At 51.2% G+C, this 26,174-nt stretch overlaps 1 protein-coding gene across 11 annotated transcripts in view; it reads right to left on the reverse strand.

The window, feature by feature from the left end:
* The window catches only part of MICAL2 (microtubule associated monooxygenase, calponin and LIM domain containing 2), a 224,413-nt gene that overhangs the window by 49,701 nt on the left and 148,538 nt on the right, over positions 1–26,174 (reverse strand). For 10 of the 11 annotated variants that reach the window (XM_040456850.1, XM_040456854.1, XM_040456852.1 and 7 more), the window contains 5 exons: positions 19,470–19,653; positions 15,455–15,636; positions 9,536–9,610; positions 4,875–5,029; positions 2,327–3,629 (listed from right to left, as the gene is read on the reverse strand). In XM_040456850.1, coding sequence (XP_040312784.1) covers positions 2,327–3,629; positions 4,875–5,029; positions 9,536–9,610; positions 15,455–15,636; positions 19,470–19,653 — 1,899 coding nt within the window. The remainder of the gene's footprint in view (positions 1–2,326; positions 3,630–4,874; positions 5,030–9,535; positions 9,611–15,454; positions 15,637–19,469; positions 19,654–26,174) is intronic. The other variant, XM_040456846.1, reaches the window with a different exon arrangement.

Here is a 26,174-nt window from a genome sequence, read left to right on the forward strand (position 1 = left end):
CTGATTCACATATCTGTCGTTCCAGTATTTCTACCTCTACTACTCCACATATGCCAAATGGCCTAAGTTCTCAGTTAATTACAACAGCACTGTTTGCAGTAGCAAAAGATCTGCAATTGACTTTCCATCCTGGGGGCCTGGCTACCTAAATCCACATCTACACCTGTGCAGAGATCCTGTGCAGCTATAAAACAAAGGAGAAAGGTCTTTATGTGCCCACATGCAGTGATCTCTAAAATAAAATTAAAAGCATAATACAAAGTGTGTACGATACACTAGCATACTACCTTAACGTAAAAAAAGAAACAAATATTGTTATTTATAAAATTACTCTTATATGCATGAATTCTGTCTGCAAGAATGCCTAAGAGGTTGATGATAACATCTGTCATCAAGGATAGGACCTGGATGGCTCAGGGACAGGGAAGGGAGATAGGACTATTTATTTTGTGCATTTTATACCCTTTTATTTTAAACTACACGAATGTACTATCTATGAAAAAGTGCACAACACATTAAAGTTTACGATATGATATAAAGGGTATAATTAAACTCCAGCCTGTTTGTGCCTATCCTGAGCTTGGCTGAAAATAAAGTCTCTTGTTAATCTGTACAGCTTTCTGATTAAGGCACCAAAGAAGGAAATTAATTTTTTGCTTGAAAACTAAAGTTCCAAAATAAAAGTTAAAAAAAAGTAAATAAAAACAAAGTTGCTCAAGAATAGGGACAGGAGAATCACAGTTTATTTAAAGCCATCAACCAAATATCAACAATTAAAAAAAAAATAAATCATGTGTTTCAACTGTCTCTAAAGATACATACCAAAACTTTGGCAAGGAGGAGCGGGACAGAGAATATATGTTACTTTCTAAAAAATATATTTTCACATTGTCAGATTCTTCCAATTTATTAATTAATTCAATCATTTAAAAATTATAATCAGATTTAAATATAAAAAGCCTAGGTTTCCATTGTTAACCACATATATAACTGTTTTTAAATAGTAATAAAAAACCTAAGTTTAAAAGAGGCACCATATTTTGACTAGTAAAACAGCAATATTTTTAAAATATGAGACTCAATACAGATGACGGTATAGCGGAAAAGGTACTTCATACATTAGTGGTGGGATATAAACTGTTACCTTTCTCTCGGTTTAATTGAAACTGACAACATGCAGTTGTAAGAAATAACACAGAGAGGCCCCATGTATCCTTTAGCCATACCATTAAGAAACAATGTTAGTGTAAATTAAGAAAAAAAAAATTGCATCTTTAATCCAGTAATCTCATTTCTTGGAACCTATCCTAAAAAAATAATTCAAAGGAAAGAAAAACCTATATGCATAAAAAATGTTCGTTCAATACCACATATATAAAATATAAATATATTCATAGGCATAATTTAAACAATAAACAGTTTGGGGACACCTATAGGGCTCAGTTGGTTAAGGGTCTGACTTCGGCTCAGGTCACGATCTCATGGTTCATGAGTTCGAGCTCCGCGTCGGGCTCTGTGCTGACAGCTCAGAGCCCGGAGCCTGCTTCAGATTCTGTGTTTCCCTCTCTCTGCCCTTCCCCTGCTCACACTCTGTCTCTCTCTCCCTCTCAAAAATAAATAAACATCTAAAAATTGAAAAAAGTTTTATTATTTTCTAGATAAAAATAATTTATTTAATGAAGTAACATATCCACTAGTGTTAATAACATTCTACTGCCATTAAATCACATTTATGTAGACTATGTGTGACTGTCATAATAGTTATGCTATATTGTTGATTAAAAAAATACAATTTGGGGGCACCTGGGTGGCACCTGGGCATCTGACTCTTGATTTAGGCTCGGGTCATGATCTCACAGTTCATGGGATTGGGCCCCGCATTGGGCTGTGCTGAGCATGGAGCCTGTTTAAGATTCTCTCCCTCTGCCCCTCTCCCCTGCTCATGCGTACATTCTCTCTCTCTCAATCTCTCTCTCTCTCTCTCTCTCTCTCTCTCTCTCTCTCTCAAAATGAATAAATAAACTTAAAAAAATGAAAAATACAATTTTGGGGGTAAAACTTAGTAAAAGTTGCCATACATGGATAATGAGTGAGAAAGTGGTGAGATTATGGTCGATTCTTTGTCTCTTTCAAAACTTTCTGTAAGGTAATTTCAAATTCAATTTCTCCCCCAATTTTTCATGTTTTTCAAATTCAAGTTTTCCTACTTTTGTCAGAATTTAATTTGGGAAGCAAAAGAAAGGGAAAGATGCCCGTTGTTAGTCCAGTAAGAATGGTTAACTGCCCAGCACGAACTGCAGACTTTTGTTAGGAAAGAGCCACTTACTTGCATCTTTGTCTGGAGAAGGATGGACCCTCTGCTCCAGGCAGGTGCTAGTGAAAGGCTGTGCCAGCTTCTCCAGGGGCTGGGCACTGTCCACGGGCTCCCCTTTGCCCCTGCGGATGCTAAAGAGGTCCTGGAGGTCCTTTCTTTGTTTGGATTCTCGGAAGAAACTCTCAAAAGATTTGTCTTTGAGTCTGAGTGAGGAGAAGAGTGAGATCTTCCTCTTTGGAACCCTGGAAGCATCGGGGAAGGTCTCCTGCAAACTCACTTTCTCAAGGAGTGTGGGGACATCTTCCATCTTGTGGCAGGATGGGGACACTAATGCAGGAAACACCTTGGATGGCCGGTTGGGCAAACTGTGGGTACGGAGGGCAGGGTCAGGAAGGCGAGGGTGCGGAGGCTGGGCAGCCCTGGCGGGTGGGGAGCCCCAGGAGAAGAAGGCTGAGGTCCTGCGTGCCATGTCTCTCCCTGGGGACTGCTGGCTGCAGTCTTTACCGGAGCTGGTTTTTCGAAGGCTGAACGAGGGAGTGCAGGAGTGTGGCTGGGTGGGGGGCAAGGGCTTTGATTCTGGCTTGGTGGAGTTGGGGAGGATGGGCTCCAGGGACCTTCGGATGGCGTTTGCTATGAGCCGAAGTGGGGACTTGGGTGGAGGGACGCTTGGCTCCCCTGGAGCCCGTTCAGCTGGGGTCCCCGTCTTCTCCTGAGCCTTTCCCTGGGCTGGTGGGGTCTCTCGCGCTGTCCAGGGGAGCAGCAAGGGGCTGACTGGTTTCAGCACATGGCCTCGTCGACCACTGTCAGCACTTTTCTGGGCAGGTTGTGCTCCAGCTTCCAGGCTCACGCTCTCAGGGAGGGAGTCATTCCAGTCCAGCAGCTTTGTCTTCTGCTCCGGGGTGAGGACTAACTTCTTCAAGCCCAGCCTCTTCCCCTCTGTCAGCTGTGACCCACCCTCCTCTCTCCTTCCGGATTCTGTTTTCCTTTCTCCTGGGTCCTCTCCAGCCCCGGGGGATAGCTCTTGGTCTGGCAAGCACCTGTCCTTCCCTCCAGCGCGGTGTGGGCCTCTGTGGATGCTTCTGGCATCCCCAAGAAGGGACTCTGTTTCCTGACACCCATCAGAAGCCATCTCTGCAGGGCTGGGTGTCTGGGGCCTCACCATGCAGTACTCCGCCCGCTCCAGCACTTGGTCATGAGGCAGATACAGGTGCATGTCCTTGGGTGCTGCCTGGGCTCTGGCGCGCCTCAGAAAGATTGGGGTAGAAGGGCTGAAGTGACCTCTTGAGACCTGCGAGGGCAGGTTGTAATCTATCACCTAGAGGAGATGGGCAAAATCAATGGGTATTTAGGGATTCCCAGCATTTATTTTTATGGGGAGGCATTTCTCAGCCCATGTCCCCCTCCCTGCCTCGCTTCAGATCTCCAAACCCCAAAGTAAAAAAGAATTCTGCCTAGGATGATTTCAAAGGGCCACTCTTCATTCTAAGTGGCTGCCTTGGGACCTGCTGGGATCTGCCCGGAGCCCTGTATCAGCAGTGATCAAAGGCTTTGCTGGGAGCTGGATTAGGTGGGTCGGAAGCCAGAATGGAAGGTGACTGCACTGACCAGCTCCTGGGCCGGCCAGCCAGCCAGGTAGAGCTGGCCTGGCCTCTATGTGTGGCCAGACCAGATGCCCCAAGGTGAACTTAGCCACGGTTCCTACTAAGGGAACATTCCACCCGTAGATAGGTGTGTTCCTCCAACAACCGAGAGGCCAAGGCTTCTTCCTTGGAGACTATTAAGCGAAGGAGAGACAGTTACCCTTCTGGGCTGGAGCTGTGGTGGCAGAAAGATGGCCGTTGGGACTTTCCACTGACCCTTCTAGAAGTGACCCATGCCTTGCACCACTGAGAAAGTAGCCATTTGTAGCGAACAGGGACTTGGCCCCTTGGCAAAGGAAGAACATAGGGACATTCTAGAAGTGGCTGTGCCCTGCTAAAAGCTCTGGTGCCTAAGGGCAGGTCATGGGACAGGGGCTTGACAAGAGCACGTACCTTGATTTGTCTTGTGCACTCTACTTCCCAGAGCCCAGACCAGGGTCTGGCAGGTAACAGAGGCTTGATAAACTCATACTGAAGGATACAGTTCAAACTTGAGTATCTCAGTGATGTCCTTTTCTGTTCAAGAGGGATGGACCTCCAAGAGGCTCAGCTGCTGTCAAAGGCAGCCTCAGTTCTGTGTCTGCCATCCATCAGCTGTGAGCTCCTCAACGTTCTCTGCCAGGCCCTCAAGGGCAGAGCAGATGTCCTAGCATCTCTGCATGCCACAGTCCTGCCCAGAGTCCATGCCCCACAGAGTCTGCTGAGTGAGTGGCTGTGCCCTGGGGCTGGCTGAGAAGGAGCAGGATGGATGAGCTTTCATGAAGGGACAAGTGAAAAAGGCCTGGGTGGGCATTTCTCGGCCCTGGCTTTGCACTTGGGGGACCTCAGACTGCTAAGAATCCAGAGTTAAGGGCGGGGGTAGGAGGGGCACAGGCAGCTCACCTTCCTAACACCGGGGCAGGGCCCCAAGGGGCATTTACCTGAGGTGGGGAGAAGACATCCAGGACATTCCCTGGGACACCGCCCGAAGACAAAGATGGAGGAGAAGATGAAGAAGAAAACAATGAGGAAGAAGAAAGAGGGGCAGCTTCCTCTGAAGGTGACATGGTTCTTCTGTTGCTCACCGGTGTCGAACCTGCCAAGGAAAGAACATACTCTCCATTACAGAGATGTTTTTTACGTTATTTTATCATGAAAAGGTGGAGGTTTGAAGAGAAGCTCCAACTCGATAAACACAGCCAGAGGGTGGAAGGTGCTGGAGACTGATTCCGAGACTCCAGTGCCCAGAATTTGACCTTGGAGGAATGGGTGCAGGAATGACAGCCTGTGGGGGAGAGGAGGTCCTAGGACGAAAAGTCTAAGAACCATTGCACTTCTCACTCCCATGAGAATGTTCCTGAGATATCTCCAGGGCGTTTCTTGGAAATGGACGGCTACCTCTGAAGTTTCCCCCAAAGCCATTGTGGTTGGCATCTGGACTGCGTTAACTCACTTGGTCAATAAACCGTCTGAGGCCTCTTCCCACAAGATGCCTGGCCATTAGCTGTGGGCACGGACAGGTTAGGTAGTCACTGCTAATGAATCAGGCTCTTCCTTCTCACATGGGCACCAAGGGGCTCTCAGGATGGTTAGTTTGAGATTTTGAGAGAACACTAGGGAGGGAGGTTATAATGAGTATCAAATCATTTGAAGCATATAGAGTGGGGTTCATGCCAAGTTCCTGTTGGTCAGGGAACAAACGAGATGCAGTGTATGTGCTCAGACAAACATGAGAAAGGAGTGTGGCCAGGACCCTGGGGATCAAGGAGTCAATGAGTCTGGTAACGGCAGAATTGTGACAGTTGTAGCCTATAAGATCCATCTCTCCCTCTCCCGAGTGCACACACGTGTGTATGTGTGCACAAATATGCCCTCTGGTAACCTTAAATCTAAAATCTCGAGGGCTTTGCTTCCACATGGGACCACACCAATAATATGTCCTGAGAGGGATTCAGAAAATGCCATGCTCCCTTTCATATTTGTCCACTCTGTGTCTGACCCTTCAGCCCAGGCAGCTCTCCTGTGAACCCTTCCAGCACATAGAAATCTATCCCCCAGAGACCTCCCAGGACCAACGTCTCTCAACCACTCATGTCAGATTCCCTGCTTCTGGCTGCTCAGCTGACCCCTTCCTATTTCCCTCCGAGGTGTCCAGCCTTCAGATGTTAGCTCACTTCCTAACTCAATACAACCCCCTGGCCTCAGTTTCCCCATAGCATTGGGTGAGACACTCCTGCTCTGGAGCCCACACAGGCCAGGCCAAACCCAAGCCCCACCCCCAGAAGAGTTCTTTCCAGACCCATCCGCATGGGGGAACTACACGGGGCCGGGGGGGGGGGGGGGTTCTTCAGGATTCTGTCCTGCTTTCCTTGTACACAAATGTGTGTCAGAGTGCGTATCCCAGTCCTGGGCTCTGACACGACAGTCACTACACACACAAGTTCAGCAGGCTTCCAAAGCGAAGCCCTCCAGCATGCTTCTGAGGGAGAGGAGAACTCAGGGGAACAGATCCGAGGGCGGCAGGAAGGGGCTGCTGGGAGAAGGCCCCGGGCTGCCAGGAGCCGATGCGGGGGAGGCGGCTGGCCAGCTTGTCACCCAAACCCTCAGCCCCCGTTGCGGCCCACAACGAGATGTTTCGAGCCTAAAAAGGCAAACGCTGTGAGTCAGTTGTTGCCTTGCTTCCTGTCCTCGGCTTGCCAAATTCCTGCCAAATTCCTTCTCCTCCTCTCCCTTGCCCCCTCATTCTCTTCCCTCAGCTACCTCCCAAATCAAACTCCTGAGCTTGTCTCAAAGTCCCCTCAGCTCAACAGACTGACTCTCTGTTCCCGTGAGGAGCTCTCTGGAACCTTCTGACACAGTGCCAGGGACACCTAGGGAACCAAACTTGACAGGAAAGCCTTGGGGTTCGCAAGGTCGTGACCCGGAGGCTGCTCCCTCTCTCCTTTCTTTAACCCCTGCCCCCACCCCTGCCAGCGAGGCCTCTTTGCACTCACGTTCCTCACGCACCCACTTCAGGACAACTTGGGCAGGGCTTGAAGGGACGCCTGCCCGTCAAGCTGCCACCTGGGAGGGGAAGACCAGAGGTAAGCTGAGAGGTGACAGGAAATCTCACCTGCCTGAGGTGGCTGAGGTTTTGGGGTTCCCTCAGAGGATGGCAAAAGGGGAGCCTGGAAGCCCGCCTCCTTTACACCCACACCAGCTGCCTGACACTGAGCAAGTTACTTAGACTCTCACTTTCCTCATGTGAAAGACGGGAAGTCTAGCATTGCTTCATGGGGAGGCTGAGGGGATAAAGTGGGGTAAAAAGTGGTGCCCGGTGTAGGATGCCAAGTAAATGCTGCACGCGAGCTAAATATTAACTCGAATCCTTCTCTTCTGCCCATGTACATGAGTTGTGCCCAATAAAGTCACTGCTGAACTGCTGACCTGTTCCAGAGGGGGCTATGGACCCCAACTATGGCCAAGAGTTCTCTAACTTGTAAGCCCAGGGATTCCTAACTCACCACCTCAGATCCTTCTCTGTGGGTTCTTTCTTGTTTTCCTTGAAGGCTTGGCATGGTCCAGCCAGGCTGCTGTGCCCTCTGCCAGGGCCTCAGTCCCGGGTGCTGCTGGCCCTTCTGGTCCCATCATGCAAAGGGGTTGATAAGCAGACCAGGGCCCGGATTACAGCCCTCCAAGCCTCCTCTGGCTCAGCTGTCTCTTTGCTGGGCCCTCCAGCAGTGACCTTTCCCTTCGATTCTAGAGGCCATTCTGGTGACTATGGTCAGCTGGGGGAGGGTGACAGCTCCCTCTGTCCTCCCACCTGGGGCTGGGGCCAGAACCAGCCTTGACAGGGCAGTGAGTGGACCGAGGAGATGGTGCCCCAGGTTCTGCTCACTACTACAGGACCAGTGTTGCCCACTGGGGTTTCCTCTTGGGCAAAATGAAGAGGACGAAAAAGATGACCGTGAGGATTTTTACAAAGACTGGGATTCCAGGGTGCAGCTTCCCAGAATTTGGTGTTTAGGCAATGCTCAAATCTCCTGAGGTCTCAGAGCGCCCTCTAGGGGCAGGAGGCTCGTTCCTTGGTTCATATGTTTGTTCACTCATTTTCTCTTTCAAAATTCAGCAAGCTAGGACTGAGTGCCTCCTCTGGGCCAGGCCCACAGATACGATCCCAACTCAAGGCCGGCCCTCAGAGGCCCGAGAACTAACACCTAGGAAAACTAAAGACACATGGAGGTCGTCAGGTGCATCCCAGAAACCATGCTTCTGGTTAGCAGTCCTCTCTCTCCCATGCCTTCTCCAGCACCCTCTAACCTGCTGGGGGAGGGGCCCCCAGACTCACTGCTCACAGCCCAGACCGAGAACTTCTTAAAAGCAGGGCAGAGCCCCTTGTGCTCGTGGCACTCCTTAAAGTCAGCTGGAAGCACTGGATGGCACCTACCCAAATGGACCCACCGGTGGAAGCAGAATTCTTGTGATTTGGGGAGGGGCTAGGAGGCTGAGGAAATGAAGTGACCCAGGCCTTCAGTAAACATTCCCTATTCTCGTGGCCCTCACTGCCTGGGACTGCAAGATGATTCAAGAGCCATTTCAGGGTGCCCCCAGGTGAAATGGCCTGCAGGTGTGCAGCTGTGGTCCAGCTCCAGAGGCACCCATTATCCCAGCCTGACCCAAGGAAGGTGGGGGGGGGGGGGCTCGAGTCTGAGGGCTGCTGGGAGAATGACTCATGGGCCAGGAGTCAGGACTGACTCACAAGGAAGGAGCCAACTAACTAGTGCTCTGTTCCAACTTCAACAATGGTTCTTTTTAGAAACCCCTGTCTAACCCAAGGCTTTCCTGGGTCCACCTCTTCCAGAGCAAGGCCCAGGAGGGAGTGTGGGAGCAGGGGGAGGCCAAAGGTGGACTTGGAAATGGACTGAGAGTCCCTGTCCCTCTCTCAGGACCGGGGAGGGAATGCATGCCTGCTCCTTAAGGGCTGCAGAGCAGCACAGAGAATGTGGCCAGCCCCAGGATGCTGTGCAACCGTGCGTGTGGTTAGTGCGCCCCCTCGTGGGAGTCTAATGCATCCGCGGCAGCCCTTGGCCCTCACCCAGCCCTGCTCTCTCTTCTCTGGGACGCTGGGGTCAAAGCCTGCTCAGATGAAGCAGCAGGTGTGTGTGCCTGGGCGGGCGGGTATGTGAGTGGGTGTGGGTGTGGCTTCCTTCACTGCTTTGCCCATGACTGCATGAGATCATTCGGCTGATGCCCCCAGTCGAACTCCAGTGCCTGGAATGAAAACACATAGAGGCTCTGGGCCTCAGTTTCCCCACTCATGTTTCAAAAATCTTGGAGCCAGTGATTGCTAAGACCCCTTCCAGGTGCAACCGTAGAGCTGTAAGGCTCCATGCTTCCAGACTGAGGAGCTGAAGAGGCAGGGAAGGTCCCAAATCCTTGGAAAATGCTTCCCCGAGTCAGCAGTGGAAACAAAGCCAAACTACTATTTCTTTCCTTGCTGCTCGCATCCAGGAGCCCAGGTCAGAGAGGACACGCATGGAATGAGAACAGCTGCCCCTGAGAATGAACCAGAGGACACTGCCCCTGTCCCTCCCCACCCACTCCCAGAGAGCTCATGACTCACTGGACTGGAATTTTCTTCTGCAGCTCTGGTATTTGTTGGGAGTTACAGACTGGAAGCTATTGGCCCGGAGCAGAGCTGTGGTGGAAAAAAGAAAGGGGCAGGGGAGATGGGGAGGGAGGGAGAGACTGTTAAACTCGCAGAATAACCACAGGGTTTTTCTCTTGTGGCACATTTTGTAGACCAATAATTATAACCTACCTTTCTCAGACCATATCTCCCCGCCCCTACGACGCACACCTCCAGCTTTTCATTCAGTCATTCATCGAATATGTATTGCGACCCTGCTATGCGACAGGTACTGCCATCATTCAGAAAATGCCTCAGATTATGAGCCATCATTCTAAGTCACCCGTAATTAACATACGTGTGTACCTGTTTGTGTGCACACATGCATGCCCGTGTACATACATGCATTTGCGCACACGCTTGCTTGTTAACAGAGCAGTTCTTCAAAGCTGGTGTCTCACATCAATGTCCCATTTATGTAGTAAAGAAACCAGAGTTGCGCTCATTGAAGCCTGCCTGGAAGCTGCGGGGTGTTCTACCTCCTCTCCCCCTTCCCTTCCAGAGCCTTCCAGACTCCTTGGGAACCAGGATTCTGTGGACTGTGTACTCGAGACCCTCCACCCAGCTGGGTCTTGAGAATTAGCCGAGCAATACGAACATCCCAAGACATCCCATGGTCTTGGCCATTTAGGGTGTGAGAAATGCAGATGTACCCCCTTCCTACACTGGGCCCTCAGATTTGGCCTCAGGCTCCGGGTCCCTGTGGTGGGACCTTCATACTGGAGACGTAGAATGGGGTGCCACACGTACACCCGAATGCACACCCTGGTGGGACTGGGTGGCACGGAAGGAAAGGACGCTCCGAGAGTGATGTACGTGTGGGAGAATGGCATAGGGAAGGTTTGGAGCCAAAGCCCAGCTCTCTGTCTCCCTCCGCCCTGCCCCCATCTCGGGAGGAAGGCCTAAGTCCCACGTCCTGCCAGGGCTCAGAGCTGGGTGTCGGTGCTCGTCAGCCGGGCTGCGAGGTGCTGGCGGCAGCCACTTCCGGGGCTTCTTTTCCTGGGGACAAGATCCTCCAGCTCCTTAGACCCCTGGCTCCCCTCCTTCCCTGACTCCACCTGGAGACAATTTGAGCCCGTTCTCTCCAGTAGCTTCCCTGTCCCATAGGCCTGCTGTCATATCAAGCCCTGCCGTGTGGACAGGTGCAGCGAGTGGCCTCCGCATCTCACATCCTACAGATCTGGCCCGCTCCTCCCGCAGGCGCAGGTCGGGGTTGGCCAGGCCGGACAGTGCGCGTCAGGGGCGAGCAGGACTCCAGGGCAACCACGTCCCGCTGACCTGCGCTGTCCTTTCAATCACCGAGTGGCGAAATTTCTCAAGAAACGCAGAAGACTGCTTAAAGCTCTTGTTGCTTCTCCTCGGCTTTTCTCTTTGTGGAATGGAACTTACTAGAAGTAGCTACAATTCACAAGCGATTTTTCCATCCCTGGTGTTTACAGGACACACGTGCACACACTCCCAAAGGGTTTGGGAGGCTCTGGGAGGGAAGGGGGAGAAGAGGTAGAACTTTCTGCAGCTTCCAGGCTTTGGTGAGAGCAGCTCTGGTTTCTCTACCACATGCACACCTATTTTGCCACAGCAGGAACAGCAGGGCGGGTGGCAATGGTTTGATCCAGTCGTTTTGAGCAGCACAAAGCAAGCCTGGTTCCCTTCTTTTCAGCTTATATTTTATTTTTTATTATTTTTTTAATGTTTTATTTTTGAGAGGGAGGGAGAGAGGGAGAGAGAGAGGCAGACAGAGAGGGAGACAGGATCGGAAGCAGGCTCTTCACTGACAGCAGAGGCTGATTCGGGGCTCGAACTCACAAACGGTGAGATCATGACCAGAGGCAGAGTCAGACGCTTAACCGACTGAGCCACCCAGGCGCCCCCAGTTTATATTTTATTTATATTTATTTTAAGGGAGCACTTTTGGAGATCTTAGTGCCTGAGTTGCTACAAAAGGAATAAGGGTAAGTATTTTGTCATATGGTGTGAATGATATCATTTTATTGTTACAAACGAGTAGTATCTTCCATAGGTCGCTGGGCCATCCTGTCGTCAAATTATTGTCAGAAAAAAATGGATAAATACCAACTTTTCTAAGCCAGAATAATTTGGGGCAGTCTGCCCCCCTCCCCAGTTCCAATTAGCTCATGCCCAAAACCTAATACACTTGATTGATTCATTTAATTGTCTAGGTGTGCATTTTACAACACACTTATGCAGACAGGCTCTCTCGAGCTGCTCCTCTGTGATTCCCCAACGTGTAGGTCATGGCCCTCCTGCATGGAAGCAGCTGGGGCACTTACACAAAATGCAGACACTTGGCTCTACTCCACTGAATCTGAATCTCTTGATTCACTGAGATCCACTGAATCTGAATCTCTTGAAGGTGGTGACCTAGGTATCTGCCTTTCAAACAAGATTTTTAAGAACCACTGAACTAGGTGTCTTAGGGGAACGTTACTGCACATTTTCCACTGAACCTCGATAACACAGGGCTTACATTTTTTTTAATGTTTTATTATTTATTTTTGAGAGAGAGAGGCAGAACATGAACAGGGAGGGGCAGAGAGAGACACACACACACACACAGAATCTGAAGCAGGCTCCAGGCTCTGAGCTATCAGCACCGAGCCCGACGCGGCGCTCGAACTCACGAACCGCAAGATCATGACCTGAGCTGAAGTCAGATGCTTAACCGACTGAGCCACCCAGGCTTAAATTCTATATCAGGCCATCATCTTGGTCAGGCTCTATGCTGAAGAACTTTGAAGATACAATAGGTTCCTTGATGAGCCAAGGTAGTCCCAGAAGTCTTCCTCTAAATTGTGGTAAAATATATGTAACATAAAGTTACCACTTTAACCATTTTAAAGTCTACAGCTCAGGGGCCTTAGGGACATTCACAGTGTGTAACCATCGTCACCATCCATTTCCAGAACTTTTTCTACATCCCAAACTGACACTCATTAAGCTGTCACTCCCCACACTCCTATCCGCCCCACCCCCTTCAGTCATCACTATTCTGCTTTCTCTATGAATCTGGCTATTCTAGGGACCTCGTAGAAGTGGAATCATACAATGTTTGTCCTTTTGAGTCTGGCTTAGGTTCATCCATGTGGCAGCGTGTCAGAATTTCATTCCTTTTTAACACTGAGTAACATTCCATTATATGAATATCACACACTTTGTTTATCTGGTCACCTGTTGTTGAATTTGGGGGCATTTCCCCCTTTAGCAATTGTACATAACGCCGGATGGGCATAGGTGTGCAAACCAGGAGTCTTCTTAAAGCAGTATCTCGGCTTTGTTTGGCATTCCCTCAGCTCAGCTCTGAGCCATTTATCCAAGGGAACATTGTGATTCATGAAGCTCCATTAACATGCACAACATAACAACCCTACATTATCTCGCAAAATAACAGACTCACCATAACTAGCAACACAAAACACCACACTTCGATGGTACCAGAGACCTTAACCTTACAATGTGGTCTGCCTAGCAACGATCAAAAACATGATGCATGGAGGCGAAATCAATAAAAGATTGCCTGGACGTCATGCCGTCTATCCACTTCTCTGTCTACTCTGTATTTCATTCTGGAATCAAACTAGACTGTCAGAAACAAAATGCGTTGGCCACACTGCCTTGTTGACTTGATGCAGCCCTGTCCCCTTGGAAGAAGTGTTCCTGCTGAGCCATGTTTTGCCACCATGCCCTCACCTGCCAGCCAGGGCTGTTGCACGAGACAGCCTCGCTCAAGACAGGGACTCCTGAATCCCTCGATGCCATCTATTTAACATGAGCTGGGGGCGCCTGGGTGGCGCAGTCGGTTAAGCGTCCGACTTCAGCCAGGTGACGATCTCGTGGTCTGTGGGTTTGAGCCCTGCTCTGGGCTGACGGCTCAGAGCCTGGAGCCTGTTTCCGATTCTGTGTCTCCCTCTCTCTCTGCCCCTCCCCTGTTCATGCTCTCTCTCTGTCCCAAAAATAAATAAACATTGAAAAAAAAATAAATAACATGAGCTGGACAATTTCTACAGAGTGAAGCACTAGGAAAAGTGGTACCAGATCTGAAACGTGCTACAAGCCAATACATTGTTTTGAATTATGAATATTATTATGAATAATAATTGTGTTTCCTTTCAAACTCTGGCTGCCAGAAAACTCAGAATCAAATTCATGATCCCACTAGAGCAACCGTTTAGGACTACAGCCTGCCTCGCTGGAGTCTCTAACTCCTAAACTGGTTTTGTTAACCTTGACCTTGGGGATTTATCTTTTATAGAGAGTGACATGTAATTTTGTATTATGTCTTTTTTATAACTTGCCTAAAATCCCCTGGCAACTGAGGAGAGAGGAGAAAATGGAGGGAGGGGATGAAAGGCAGGCAGGCTTCATGTCTATAAAGGAGGAGGCCGGAGCCCAGGGAGAGGAGACAGAGGCCACACATAACCAGACAGAGGCAGTCTGCACTCAGCTGGGCACAGCACAGCTAGCACTCTGTCCCCTGCATATGCTTAGCCTTTTGGACGGCACCACAGTGGTTTTTAACAAATATGTCCTGATGACAATTTGTCTTATTTTATTTAAAAAAAACTTTTAAAAACTTAAAAGTTTTTTTTAAATGTTTATTTTGGGGGGGGGAAGAGAGAGAGGGAGAGAGAGAGAGAGAGAGACCGAGCATAAGTGGGGGAGGGGCAGAGAGAGAGAAGGAGACACAGAATCTGAAGCAGGCTCCAGGTTCTGAGCTGTCAGCCCGGAGTCGGACGCAGGGCTTGAACTCACAAACTGAGAGATCACGACCTGAGCTGAAGTTGGACACTTAACCCACTGAGCCACCCGGGCGCCCCAATGTGCCCCTTTTTAAAAAGGCTCACAGGGGAGGGTAAATCCAGAACTTCCAGGAGGCTGGCCACAGCTCGGGTTTTCCTATGAAACCAAGCCTTGGGAGATTGTTTCTCAGTTCAGGCGGAAGTTCTGCTCTCGGCCACCAGAGGGGTGTGCAGGACAAGCTGAGTACCCGCTCTCCCAGGGCAGTGAAGCTGTTGGTGCCTCAGGTGGGAAGTTTCTGTGAGCCTGCTTCTTCCCAGCCCCGAGGTCACAAGTTACTGTTGACTGAATCAAAACATCCAATTCAAGGCCACCTTTATTAACACAAGCTGGGCTGCTAAAGGCAACGACTTTTTAGGGTGCGGAGGGCCCCAGCACGGAGCCACACCGATTACCAGCCGTGAGACCTAGGGAAAACACAGTGTGTTTGCTCACAGGTAAAATGGTGAGCTTACTGACCCCAGCGGGGTCGTCCTGAGGATGCCATGGGGCCATCCATGTTTGGGAAAACCAAACAGGTACTTAGTGAGAGTATATTTATTCCTGCGCAGGTCAAGTTTTAGTGCATGCCACGTGTCCCAAGCACGGCTGATGGCCCTGTGCCGCCCCCAGGGGGCCCCAGGGAAGCTGTGCCACCCAGATGGCTGTGGTCCATGCACTGAGCCACATCTTTCTCTAGTGGGGCTATGGAACGCCCTAAAGAGATATCAAAGAGGAGACTTCTCCAGGCGAGAGGGTGCCAGGGCCCCCCTTATCTCTGCCAGCCCGGGACACACCGCAGCCAGTCAGTCAGGCCCCTCTGCCATACACCCCACTTGAGATTCCAAAGCTTCTTATGGAGCAAGAGGCTGGGCCTGGGTCCAGTCCCCTCACCCCCACATATACCCTGGCCTCACTGCCTCTGAGCCTGAGGGCTGGGCCTACTGGCCCCTCATTCTCCGTGAGGAAACAGAGGCCGGGGGGGGGGGGTCTCTGCTCCCTCCCTGTGCCCCAGGATCAAGCAAGCCTGGCTCCCACCCAGGCGGGCTGTCTGCTCACCTTGCACAGCTTGGGGCTCCTCAGGGCAGTGTGGAGAGACTTCTCTGGTCGGGGCCTCCCTCAGGGAGCTGTGCCTGGTGAGGGGCTGCGGTAGGGGTGGGGGCTCTGGCCGCCGGGGCCTTTCCTCATGGGGCTCTGCACTGGAGGCCTCGCTGCCATTGCAGTCTGGCTCTGCCTCAGAGCTGGAGGAACAAGGGGAGACAGTGGGTAAGTGGAGGGCCCAATAGTTCACCCCCCAGGCCCACAGCATGTCCTGACCATCAGTGCGGCCAACAGACCACGGGGCTCTGGGGGAAGACAGTGGTGTAGTTACCTCAGGCGTGGTTATCGCCCCCCCCCCCCGTCCCACCTTCATATGAAGTCCTAACCCCTCATGCCTCAGAATGTGACTGCATGTAGATATAGGGTCTATAAAGAGGCAATTGAGTTCAAATGAGGTCATTAGGGTGGACCCTCATCCACTATGACTGATGTCCTTCAAGAAGAGATTTGGACACAGGCATAGATGGGAAACACCATGTGCACATGAAGCCAGCCGTCCTCAAACTGAGGAGAGGGCTCTGGAACAGACCATTCCCCCTCACGGCTCTCGGAAGGAACCAACAAGCCTGCCAACGCATTGATCTTGGATCTCCGGCGTCCAGAACTATCTCTGTTGTTTAAGCCGCCCTGGCTGTGGTACTTTCTGGGGCCCTAGCCAACAAATATAAGCACGGACCCAAGCAGGACGAAGCCCAGCAAATATATGCCGATGTGCTTGCACGAAGGTGGGTCCTCCTACGTTCAGGATCCTTGAGCAGGATTCCTTGGCTCTCCGGGGTAAGATGAGCTTATCATTTAGGACCTGGGCCTAAACCTTCAGGCATTTCAATGCTGCTTGTGTCCTGTGGGAATTGATGGGGGAAAGAGAGGACTAGTGGGTTGGAGGGAGAGTATTTTTCTGGGTCTTGAATGACTGGCAGGAATTCAAGAGGCAGAAAAGTAGAAGCAGTGTATCCTTAGGCAGCAGGGATAACAAAAACACAGTCCCTACCCCCCATCCCCGCCCCCGCCCGGGGCTTGGGGGAGGCGCAAACCTGTAGGGCTGTGAATTTAATGACCACTTGTATTTATGTATATAAGTCCAGCCTGTGTGTGTCCCTTGGGGCGCTGCTCCTTCTCCATCTGTGTGCCCTGGTGGACTCTCCAACCATCCTGGTGCCCAAGCATGCCGGTCATGGCAGCTCAGTGCTCTTCACAGATTAGTCCCAGAGGTGCAATGCAAAGTGAACCGTACCCATTGGAGGTCTACCTTGAGATCTTGGTACATGGGCATGGACGGATGGATGTGGGCTGAGGCCCTCAGCAGCTGAGAGTTCCACATGCGGATACAGCCTCTCTGGGGATGGTTGTAAATCTGCTGTAAGAGGGGCAGCAGTGGAGAGTGGTTGTTTGAGTTTCTGGTTCCAACCTTGCCTGGAGAGAGAACTACCTTTGGACTTCCCAGTTAAAGGAACCGAAGTATTTGCTTTGTTAATTAGGCTGGGCTGAGTTGGGTTTCTGCCTCTTACGATGGACATGGTCCAGTCTAATTGAGGTCCAGAAGGCTGTGAGAACTGGGGCAGGACCTTCCTTCTCACCTCAGTGATCACCAAGGGCACTCCAAGGCAGTGGCTCTCATGCAGACATGTGTCACAATCACCTGTGGGACTTACTAAAATGTATCTTCCTTTCAAGAGTCAGAAGACACCAGACCTCATGAATAGTTATCTACACTGCAGTATCCATTTTCTCTCCTCACATCCCTCCCACATCTACTCCAATCAGGTTTCTGATCCTCTTGTTGGAAAATCCAGAGGTCAATTCTCCATTCTGGTCCGAAACAGTGAGCCACCCCCTCCTTCTCGAAACTTCTCCTTTCTCCTCTCAGCTTCCACAACGCAGCCTCCGTTAGTTTCTCTCCTTCCTGTGGGTTTTGCCAGCCCCTTCTCTGCTTGCCCAGTGATTGTTCAAATGTCCTGGGGCTCTCCTCCAGGCTCAGCTCTTCTTTATCTGTGAGAAGATATTCTTACTCCACAGGTAACTCATCGGCATCCTTGGTTTCATAGGCTCCATATGCCACTGGCCCCGAAATCACGGTCTTCAGCCCTGCCTCCCAGACACTTCTCTGTTCTCCTGCTTGCTTGACATCTGCATGAAGACTTCTGATAGACATCTCAACCCCCCCACTCCCCGACCAGGTCCAAAACAGAACTCTTTTCTCCACAAACCTGCATCTTCCCTGATATCTTCTCCTCCTCAAGGCTACTCTAGAAACAATGGCACCTTTCATCCAGTCCCTCAGATCAAAGTCTGGGAGCCACCCTTCAACTCTCTCTTACCCTCACATTCAGTCCATCAGCATATCTTCTCCTCTGCTCCTGACTGTGGCCCAAGTTTCTCATCTCCTACTGGAGCCACAGGCTCCCACCTGGCCTCCCTACATCTGCTCCTACCTACCTCTGCTCCATGCATTTTCCATACCAAGGCCTGCTGATCTTTGGATATTGGAAATAAGATGTCTCTTTCTGACTTAAGAGTTACCTAATGGCTTTCAATTAGACCTAGAATAAAATTTGAACTCCGTGCCCTGTCTTACTAAACCTTACTCCTGCCTTACTTTCGGGTATCGTACTCTCCTCCCCCTCATTGTATGCCAGCCACAACAGAAGACACTGGGCCACACTCACCCAGAGGTCTATGTGCTAGTGTCCCACTGCTTGGATGCCACTTCTCTCAGTCTTCACATGGTGGTCCCTTCTTGTCAACAATTCTCAGCTTGAATGTCACCTCCTCATGGAGGCTGTGGTAGATTGTTGGCAAAAAACAGTTGCAATCATCCCCCTCCTGGATCCACACCCTTTTTCAATGGACCTTTGTAGCTCCTCCCATAATGGTGGAGCCAATTTCCCTACCCCTTGAATCCTGGCTGGCCTTGTGACTTGCTGTGGCCATTCTAATGTGATAGGGGTAGCCAAGACCTCAAGAGACTTTGCACATTCTGCTTTCTCATGGGACAATGTGAATAAGCTTGGGCTGCCTGTTGGAGGAGGAAAGACCCATGGCCAACAGTCCCCTGGAACCCCAGCTGACAGTTAGCCATGCTCCAGAAGCAAGTGGGACCCTGCTGGCCCAAATTCACAAGGGAGCTCACTGAGACCAGAAGAACTGCAGGGCTGAGCCTGCTAGCCCACAAAATCCTAAGTGTAATAAACAGTGGTTGTTTGACGCCCCAACCTTTGGAGTGTTTCGTTACTCAGCATGATTGTGAGAATAGATAACTGATAGAAGAGACCTTTTCTGGCCACCTATTCTAAAGTAGCTGACAAGTCACTTTCTGTCATACATTCTTATTTTATCCTTCTAGCAGGAACATATGAGATATTTTTCCTGTTAACTATTTGCTTGTTTGCTGGCTGTCTACCCAATTTGAAAGAAAGCCCTGTGAGAGCAAAGCCTTTGTCTTATGTTGGTGACTGCTATGCCCTCAGAGTCTAGAACATAATGAACAATCAGTACATATTGCTGGTTGACCTCCTGAATGAATTCAGCATCCCGGGGAGGCCTGGAGTCTGCACTCCTAACGACCACTCTGCGTGGTTCTGGTATTGGTGGGAAGGATGGCATTCTGAGAAATACGCCTCTAGGGCAGCAGAGATTCACTTCTCATGCCTCTTCCAGTCCCCAGCCTAGCCTCCCCATCACCATGCATTGCCATCTTACATTTTACTGTGACGGTGACACCCACTCGGCATCCCGTGATGCAGCCATCATGACAATTGCCTTTTGGAGAGAAGACAGTGGGGCCAGAGCCTGTCCCTTCTCTGAGAAAATAGCAACTGCTAACACTTAACAGTGCTTATGATGTGCCAGGGATGAGCACATAGAGGTATAGAGAGGCCACACTGCCAGTGAATGGAGAGAAGGCCAGCCTCTAAATGCTGTCCTCCTTGTCCAGTCCCTCTTCTGTCCCCAGCCTGCAGCAGCCTGAGCATACCTGCTGTCATCACTGTTGACCAGCACACACACAGCCATCATGTCTTGTCCAACTACGTCCTCCCCAGGGCTGATCCTCACTGAGGTCCACTCAGAAGGCAGGAGAGAGATGGCTCCACCTTCCACATCACTGGGCTCTGGCTCCAGAACACTCTTGGGCTTCTTGGGGGAGGTTGGCTCATCTGCTGGGAGGAGAAGAGGGTCTAGAGAGATGGCGTGAATAAACAGGCCCTGCAGGGTACCTGCTCCCCCGTCCAGAAGCTTGGGAACCCTGCTGGGGGCAGGGGGTAGGCAGGGCAGCAGGACTTACGTCTACTTGGACACTCCAAGACTGACCTTCTTGTCCTCTGTACCATCGTGGGATTCCCACCACTTAGCCCAGCAGGTGCCCTGGCATTTAGAGCACACCTTTGTGTATAGGGCATGAATGCACATATCTATCTCGCTTAATCCCACAGGAGGGTCCTGAAATGTTTGAAGGGCCCACCAGCCTCTGAACTACTATTGTCAAAATCACAGTGTCCAACATGCTGCTGATCCCAGTGGCAACTTCTTAATTCTTGTCTTGACATATCAGCAGCATTTGACGCAGCAAATCATTCCCTCCTTCTAGAAGCAGCTCTCCTCTCAACTTTCAGGATAGCACAGCCTCGTTCCCTTCCCCTCACTGGCTGTCTCCTTCTCTCCTTGTTTCTGTGCTCGTTCCACCTTTTCCCCCTGACCTGGGGGATACTGGAAGGCTCCAGGGCTGTTTTTGAATCTCTTCTTTTACCTACACTCATGCCAGTGATAATCTCATCTGGTCTCCTGGGTTCAAATAACCCCAGATAACAATGACTCATACCTCCATTTATATTTCCAGCCTAGTCATCTCCCCTGAATCTAGACTTATATATCCCACTGCTTACTTGGCACCTCCAAGTGGATGTCTAGCAGACACATCAAGCTCATGTCCAAGTGGAGCTCTTCATCCCCACTGCTCCCCAGTCCTGCTTTCCCCCACAGCCCTCCCCATCTCGGTAGATGGCAACCTTGGCCTTCCAGCTGCTCAAGTCAAATGTTTTCGTGGCATCCTTGACGTCTCTTGTTCTTTCATTCTTCACTCAAGCTATCAGTGAATCCGGTTGGCTCTACCTTCAAAATATGTCAGGAATCCAGTCATCCATCACCACCTCCTCTGCTACCACCCTGGCCCTAGCCACCATTATCTCTTGCCTGGATTATAGAAACAGCCTCTGCAGGTCTCCCCACTTTCCCTCTCACCATGCACCCCCTTCAGTTTTCTTAAAACAGCCACCCAACTCACTGTTAAATATAAGATCATGCTCCCCTGTTCAATACCCTCCAGTGGACCCTGTGACCTCACCTCCCACTACTGCCCCACCGTCTCTGCTCTGACCATGTCCCCCCATCTTGGCCCCTTGCACCGATCTTGCCTCTTCCCAGGAGATGCTGTCCCTGGACAGCTTCCTGCAAGGCTCGCTCACTTACTGCTTCAAGTCTTTGGTCAGATGGCACCTTCTCCATGAGGCCTACCCTGTCATCCTATTTTAACTGCAAACATACCCTGAGCGTTCTCCATTCCTCTTTATTTTTATTGGCGACACGTCTCACCTTCTAATGATCTCTACAACTTTCTCATTCATTTTGCTTTATGATCTCTCTCTCATGACTAGAATATAGGCAGTGATCTTTGTCTGTTTGGTTTCTTGCCAGAATTGTAGCTGGTAAGGAGTAGATGCTCGATGAATACCTGTTGAATGATCAGTGAACCAATGACCAAAACAGGCAGCCTGAGGCCCAGCTCCATCTTGGCCATGAACTAGCTGGGAAACCCCTTCTCTGGTCTCAGTGGGGCAGGTGTGCTTTCTCCTTTCTAAGGCCGACACCGCACTTGCACTTGGCTTCCTCCCCGCCCACCCCCTCCAGCGGTCATTACCTTCTCTTCCCTGTGTCCCAGACTTCTGTCTCGATTGGACCTTTTCCATCAGTATTTGCATGTGCCGGAGCCTCTCCCATTTTAAGAAAACTATTTTTAACCCAATTCCCATGCCCGCCCCCCCCTTGCCAACTCTTCTTCCTCTTCTCCCTTTCCAGCCAATCTTGGGAGAATTGGCTACACTCGCTTCTCCACTTGTTCACCTACTATCACCCAGCTTCTCAATCCCTGTAATCCTGCCCATGCCTCTGCCACTTCCCAAACTGCTTCAAAGTCCCCCCATGCCCTCCTTAGTGCTAAGTCCAATTCACAAGGCTTTGGGGTCCTCCTGCAGCCGCTGCCGCCCTCACCCCTCCCTGCTCTGGGGACACGTTCTCTCACTGCCTCCCTGGCTGCATCCAACCCCTAAGTGCTAGGTTCTTCATGCCTCCACCTGGGAGAGGTGAGCTACTCCATAACTGTGTTTACCATCTGTGAAGATAACTCAACACATTTTTTATTTTTATGTTTTGAAATATTATATAGGCCAATCAAAAACACGTGTGCAGGCAGATGCGGTCAGTGGGTTGTCAGTTGGCCACTCCTTGCATATGGACACGCTTGCCTGTGCACACACATGGGCACACCTCTGCACAGGTGTGGCCATGGATGGGAGGCACGGGGGGAGTAGGGGTGAAATTGGATGCTTGGCTGTATCGTAGTAGCAGCAGTAATAATAGAGGCAGCTTACTTTTACTGAGCACTTTTATGGAGAACTATTTAAGTGTTTAACATGTATCAAGTCTATTAAACTTCACAGAGCCCTCTAAGACAAGTATTATTATCCCCATTTTGCTGCTGAAAAAAAAAGCAGGTGCACAGAGAGGCTAAGACACCGGCACATGGTCATGTATTTCATCAGAGGACAGGGACTAGTCTGCATGGCTGTGAGCAGAACAGAACCATGGACGCCAATGTGCGTGACCTTTATTCTGGGAGTTTGGGCTGGAGTATGTTCCCAGTTTTTTTCCCCTTCCCCACAACAGAGCCATGCTTTGTCCTGTGATTTTGCGGCCCTTCCTACTAGGGCAGGTAGGTGTGCTTCCCTGTCCAACTGACATGAGGCTTGGCTGGGACACTTGCTTTGGCCAGTGCAAAGGAGCAGATGTGACGTGAGCAGTGGCTTCAAATGGCCTTGCTGTTTGGCTAGCCCACTCACATTCTTGCTAGTTTGCCATGAGAAGAGTTTGTCCCAGATGGCCGCTGCCCCTTCGGCTTAGGTCCCTGGCTGTGGGCACGCGGAACGAGCCTGGAGCCTGGCCCGACCAATCCCATGGGAGCTCAGGCCACCCTTAAACCTGCAGCCTGAAGCAGAGCCACTCAGCCAACCCACAGACCTGTGAGCGGGAAAGATAGATGTTACAAGCCCTTGAGATTTGGAAGTCTTGTTACGCAGAATTACCGTAGCAGAGACCTGACTGTCTACCTGGTTTCTATCTGAGTAGAGGTGCATGTGCCAGAGCCAGAACCACAAATATTGTGGTTGACTATACGTAGTCAACGGGTGCTGCTTGGCCACCTCTGATCCAGACCTGTGCTCGGGGTTTGGAAGCCAATCGGCCACGCTCTCTCTGCCTTCAAGGTTCTTTTCCTGTCCCACAGGGGAGATAAGGCATATTCATACATAGTTGCATTACCAGGTAGACGGTCTGAGAGCAAGGCGGGACAAGGTGGAAGGGGAGGGAGATCGGACTTCCGTACAATAAACACTGGGTTTAAGGCACCATTTTGCTGGGTTAAGGACAAGTCGGTTCTGATCAGAGAAGAGAGAGGTGGTGCTCCATGGGATGGACGTCTGTGAACAAAAGCAATGTGGGAAAGTATTGCCATCTGCGTGGGAACAGAAAATAACCCTGTTTGGCTGGAGGGCAGGAGAGTATATAAAAGAAGCCAGTGGGAATGACTGCATGGACACTGAACCAGAAAGGGCCCTGAATGGCAAAGTGAAGAGCAGATTTCATTCCAAGAGCAACCATTGAAGGGTCGGAAGCTGACTGGTATCACCAGACTGGCCTCAGAGAAAGATCGCTCTAATTACTGAGTGGAAGGTGGACTGGAGGACCCAACAGGAGGGGAGAGGGAGACTAGGAAAGGGGCTATGATAACCTGGGGGAGAACGAAAGGCTGAGCATGCGCAGCCAGAAAAGAGGGGAGTGAGGTGGCTGAGAGCAGCCTGGGGGGATCAGGTAGCTGCAGGCAGTGGAGGCAAGCTGTGCCAGGCTGTGGTAACATCACCTGGGGGACCAGCCCAGACCTACAAGGAACGCTCCGGGGGTCTGCTTTTCTCCTTCCTCCTTCTAGAGAGTTTTGGCCTGGCCAGCAGGGCTGAGGGGTGGAACGGCGTAAGGCCTTAGGCTAGCTCCCTGAGCTTCTAGAGGGCTGGGGACATGGCTGACTGATGAGCCCTCAGGACAGCAGGGCTAGCATCTCTCACCACAGAGTCCAGATAACAGTGGAGGGGCTGGGGGCACTGGGAGGTGAGGATTTTGAAAAAAAGGAAGCTGGAGATTCCTCTGATTACCACCTTATCCAGGTAAAAAGCCCCAAAGGTGGACATACTCTTCCCCTCCTTCTGCCCTCCAAGGCCTGGGCCAAAGGCTCCAGCTGGGTCTCTGGGGTTCAGTGCTATGCCCAGGAGGAGACTGCTTCACTCAAGCTTCTACTTCTAGACCCCTCTCTCATTCCCTGACAACACCCATCTGCATGCACACACCAGTAGTCCTAGCTCGAGCCATCCTGGTACCAGCAATGGAAGTCATCAGCAATGGAAGGCAACAACGAAAGTAACACCAACTTATATTGAGTGCCATTATCAACACCCATCATCTCTAACATCCTGACGACTTGCAAGGATGGTGCTGTCACCTTCACTGCATGAGGGCAAGAATGTGGCACCCAGAAAAGAACTCAGCCAGGGCCCCCCAGTGAGTCAGCTGGATCAGTCGCCACGGGGACACGCAACGGCTGTGTCAGTGGCCAGCCCCAGGTGAGGGTCCAGCTGTGCCCACCTGCTGCCTCCCCCAGGCCTGTCTGCAACTTGTCGTACGTTTTGCCTGAAGTTCTGTATTCCCATAGGGAGAATCCAGGACTCCGGGGGGGCTGGAGGCTGCCAAGGAAGGAGGTGCACAGGGTGGGGGGTGAGAATGATCCACCAGCTCCCAGAGCAACTGCGCCTGGCCTCTTGGAGGAAAGCAGCTCTGCTCAGAGCTGAGCACTTCAGTCTCCTCCCAGTGCTCCAGCCAGACACCTGCTGCCTGGTGATAGAGGACACTCCAGCAGCAGAGCCAAGCTGTGTCTGTCCTCACACACCACCCCCAGCAGCCAAGTCCCAAGGCCTTTATCTGGCCAGACCCCAGCTACAGTGTCAGGGTGAGGACCCTTGGTTCTGCTGCTGAAATTGTTCCCGTTTTCTCCCCAAGACTGGAGACCCTTCCACGCTCCCCCAGAACCCAGGGAGATAGCAAAGCAACATGTTCTCCTGTGTATTGTTATTAAGTCCATTTTACAGATTAGGAAACTGAGGCTCACAGGCGTTATCCTCTTTGTCCAAAGTCACACAGCCCCTAACTGCCAGAGCTACTTCTGGCTCGGGGCTTGGCAAGACTCCCTCTGCTGTCTTGCGCACTGTTCTCTCTGAAGAACCAAGTTTAAAAAGAGCAACGCAACTAAGTTTATCAGGATCCAGTCAGGAAAATAGAACTCAAGCCAGAAAGTTCAACAGAGGAAAGTTACTACAGGAAACTAATGACGATGGTGTCGGATGAGCCGGAAAGCCAAGGGCAGATCAGGAGACAACCCAGAGACGAGCAATAGCAGGAAGCCACCTGCTGACGGGGCGGTGGGAGGAGACGGTGAGTCCAAAGGCCAGGGCCGCCAGGCAGTAGTAAGTACCGCGGGGAAGACACAGTCACTGCCCGGGATGCAGAGAATTGGAGAAATACCCTGGCCTCTCCCTTCATCCCGCCCTCCACCTTCCCACTAGTGCACCCAATGGTCAGGCCTAACAGGAAGCCAGTTGCCAGGGAGCCTGGGAAATGTAGTTTGCAGGGATTCCACCTGTTCACTACAGAGCAGAGCAGGGGAAGGGCGGGGAGGACGTCTCAGAGCAAACAGGCAAATGTCCAGGACACTAAGCATAGAGCGGTCTCCCCACCATCGCGTAAGGTGGACAGCGACGACTGAGGGGACACTGACAAGCCCCCAGCAGGATGGGGGAGGGGCTTGGGAAGGGGCTTGTGTCAGGCTTTCCCTCCACTCACTGCCAGGGGATGGCACAGTTGTCTATGCCAGTACCAGGGTCCCTCACAGTGCATGTACCCTTCAAGGATAAAGGCACAGGTGCCTAAAGACGGTACAGCTGCCATCCAGGCTTCTGAGAGTGACACCTCAGGGTAGACTCCCAGGAATGCCAGTTCCCAAGGGTCTTCAGGGAATGGCAAAACTGATGGTGAGCCCTGGGCCTCGGGCGTGGCTGTCCCGCCCTCCCGTACTCTGGCCAGGCATCCCCAGGCCAAGTGTCTAAGGCTGTTTGTGCGCAGACGTGTGTACTCACAGGCCCACGCTCTGCTGCCCTCAACCAGGGTGGGGAGCACTACTCAAAGGGCCCCGCCTGGCCTTGGGAGCAGCCTCTGTGCAGAGACCAGCCCGAGTAAACTAAAAGCCAGCTAGGGGGAGGGCTCAGGACTCCCCAGCTGTGGGTTCCATCCTCACGGCTCAGCAGAGCCGACC

This window comes from Herpailurus yagouaroundi, unplaced genomic scaffold (genome assembly GCF_014898765.1).
Source record: "Herpailurus yagouaroundi ecotype Mexico unplaced genomic scaffold, PumYag 218, whole genome shotgun sequence".
NCBI classification, from domain to species: domain Eukaryota; kingdom Metazoa; phylum Chordata; class Mammalia; order Carnivora; family Felidae; genus Herpailurus; species Herpailurus yagouaroundi.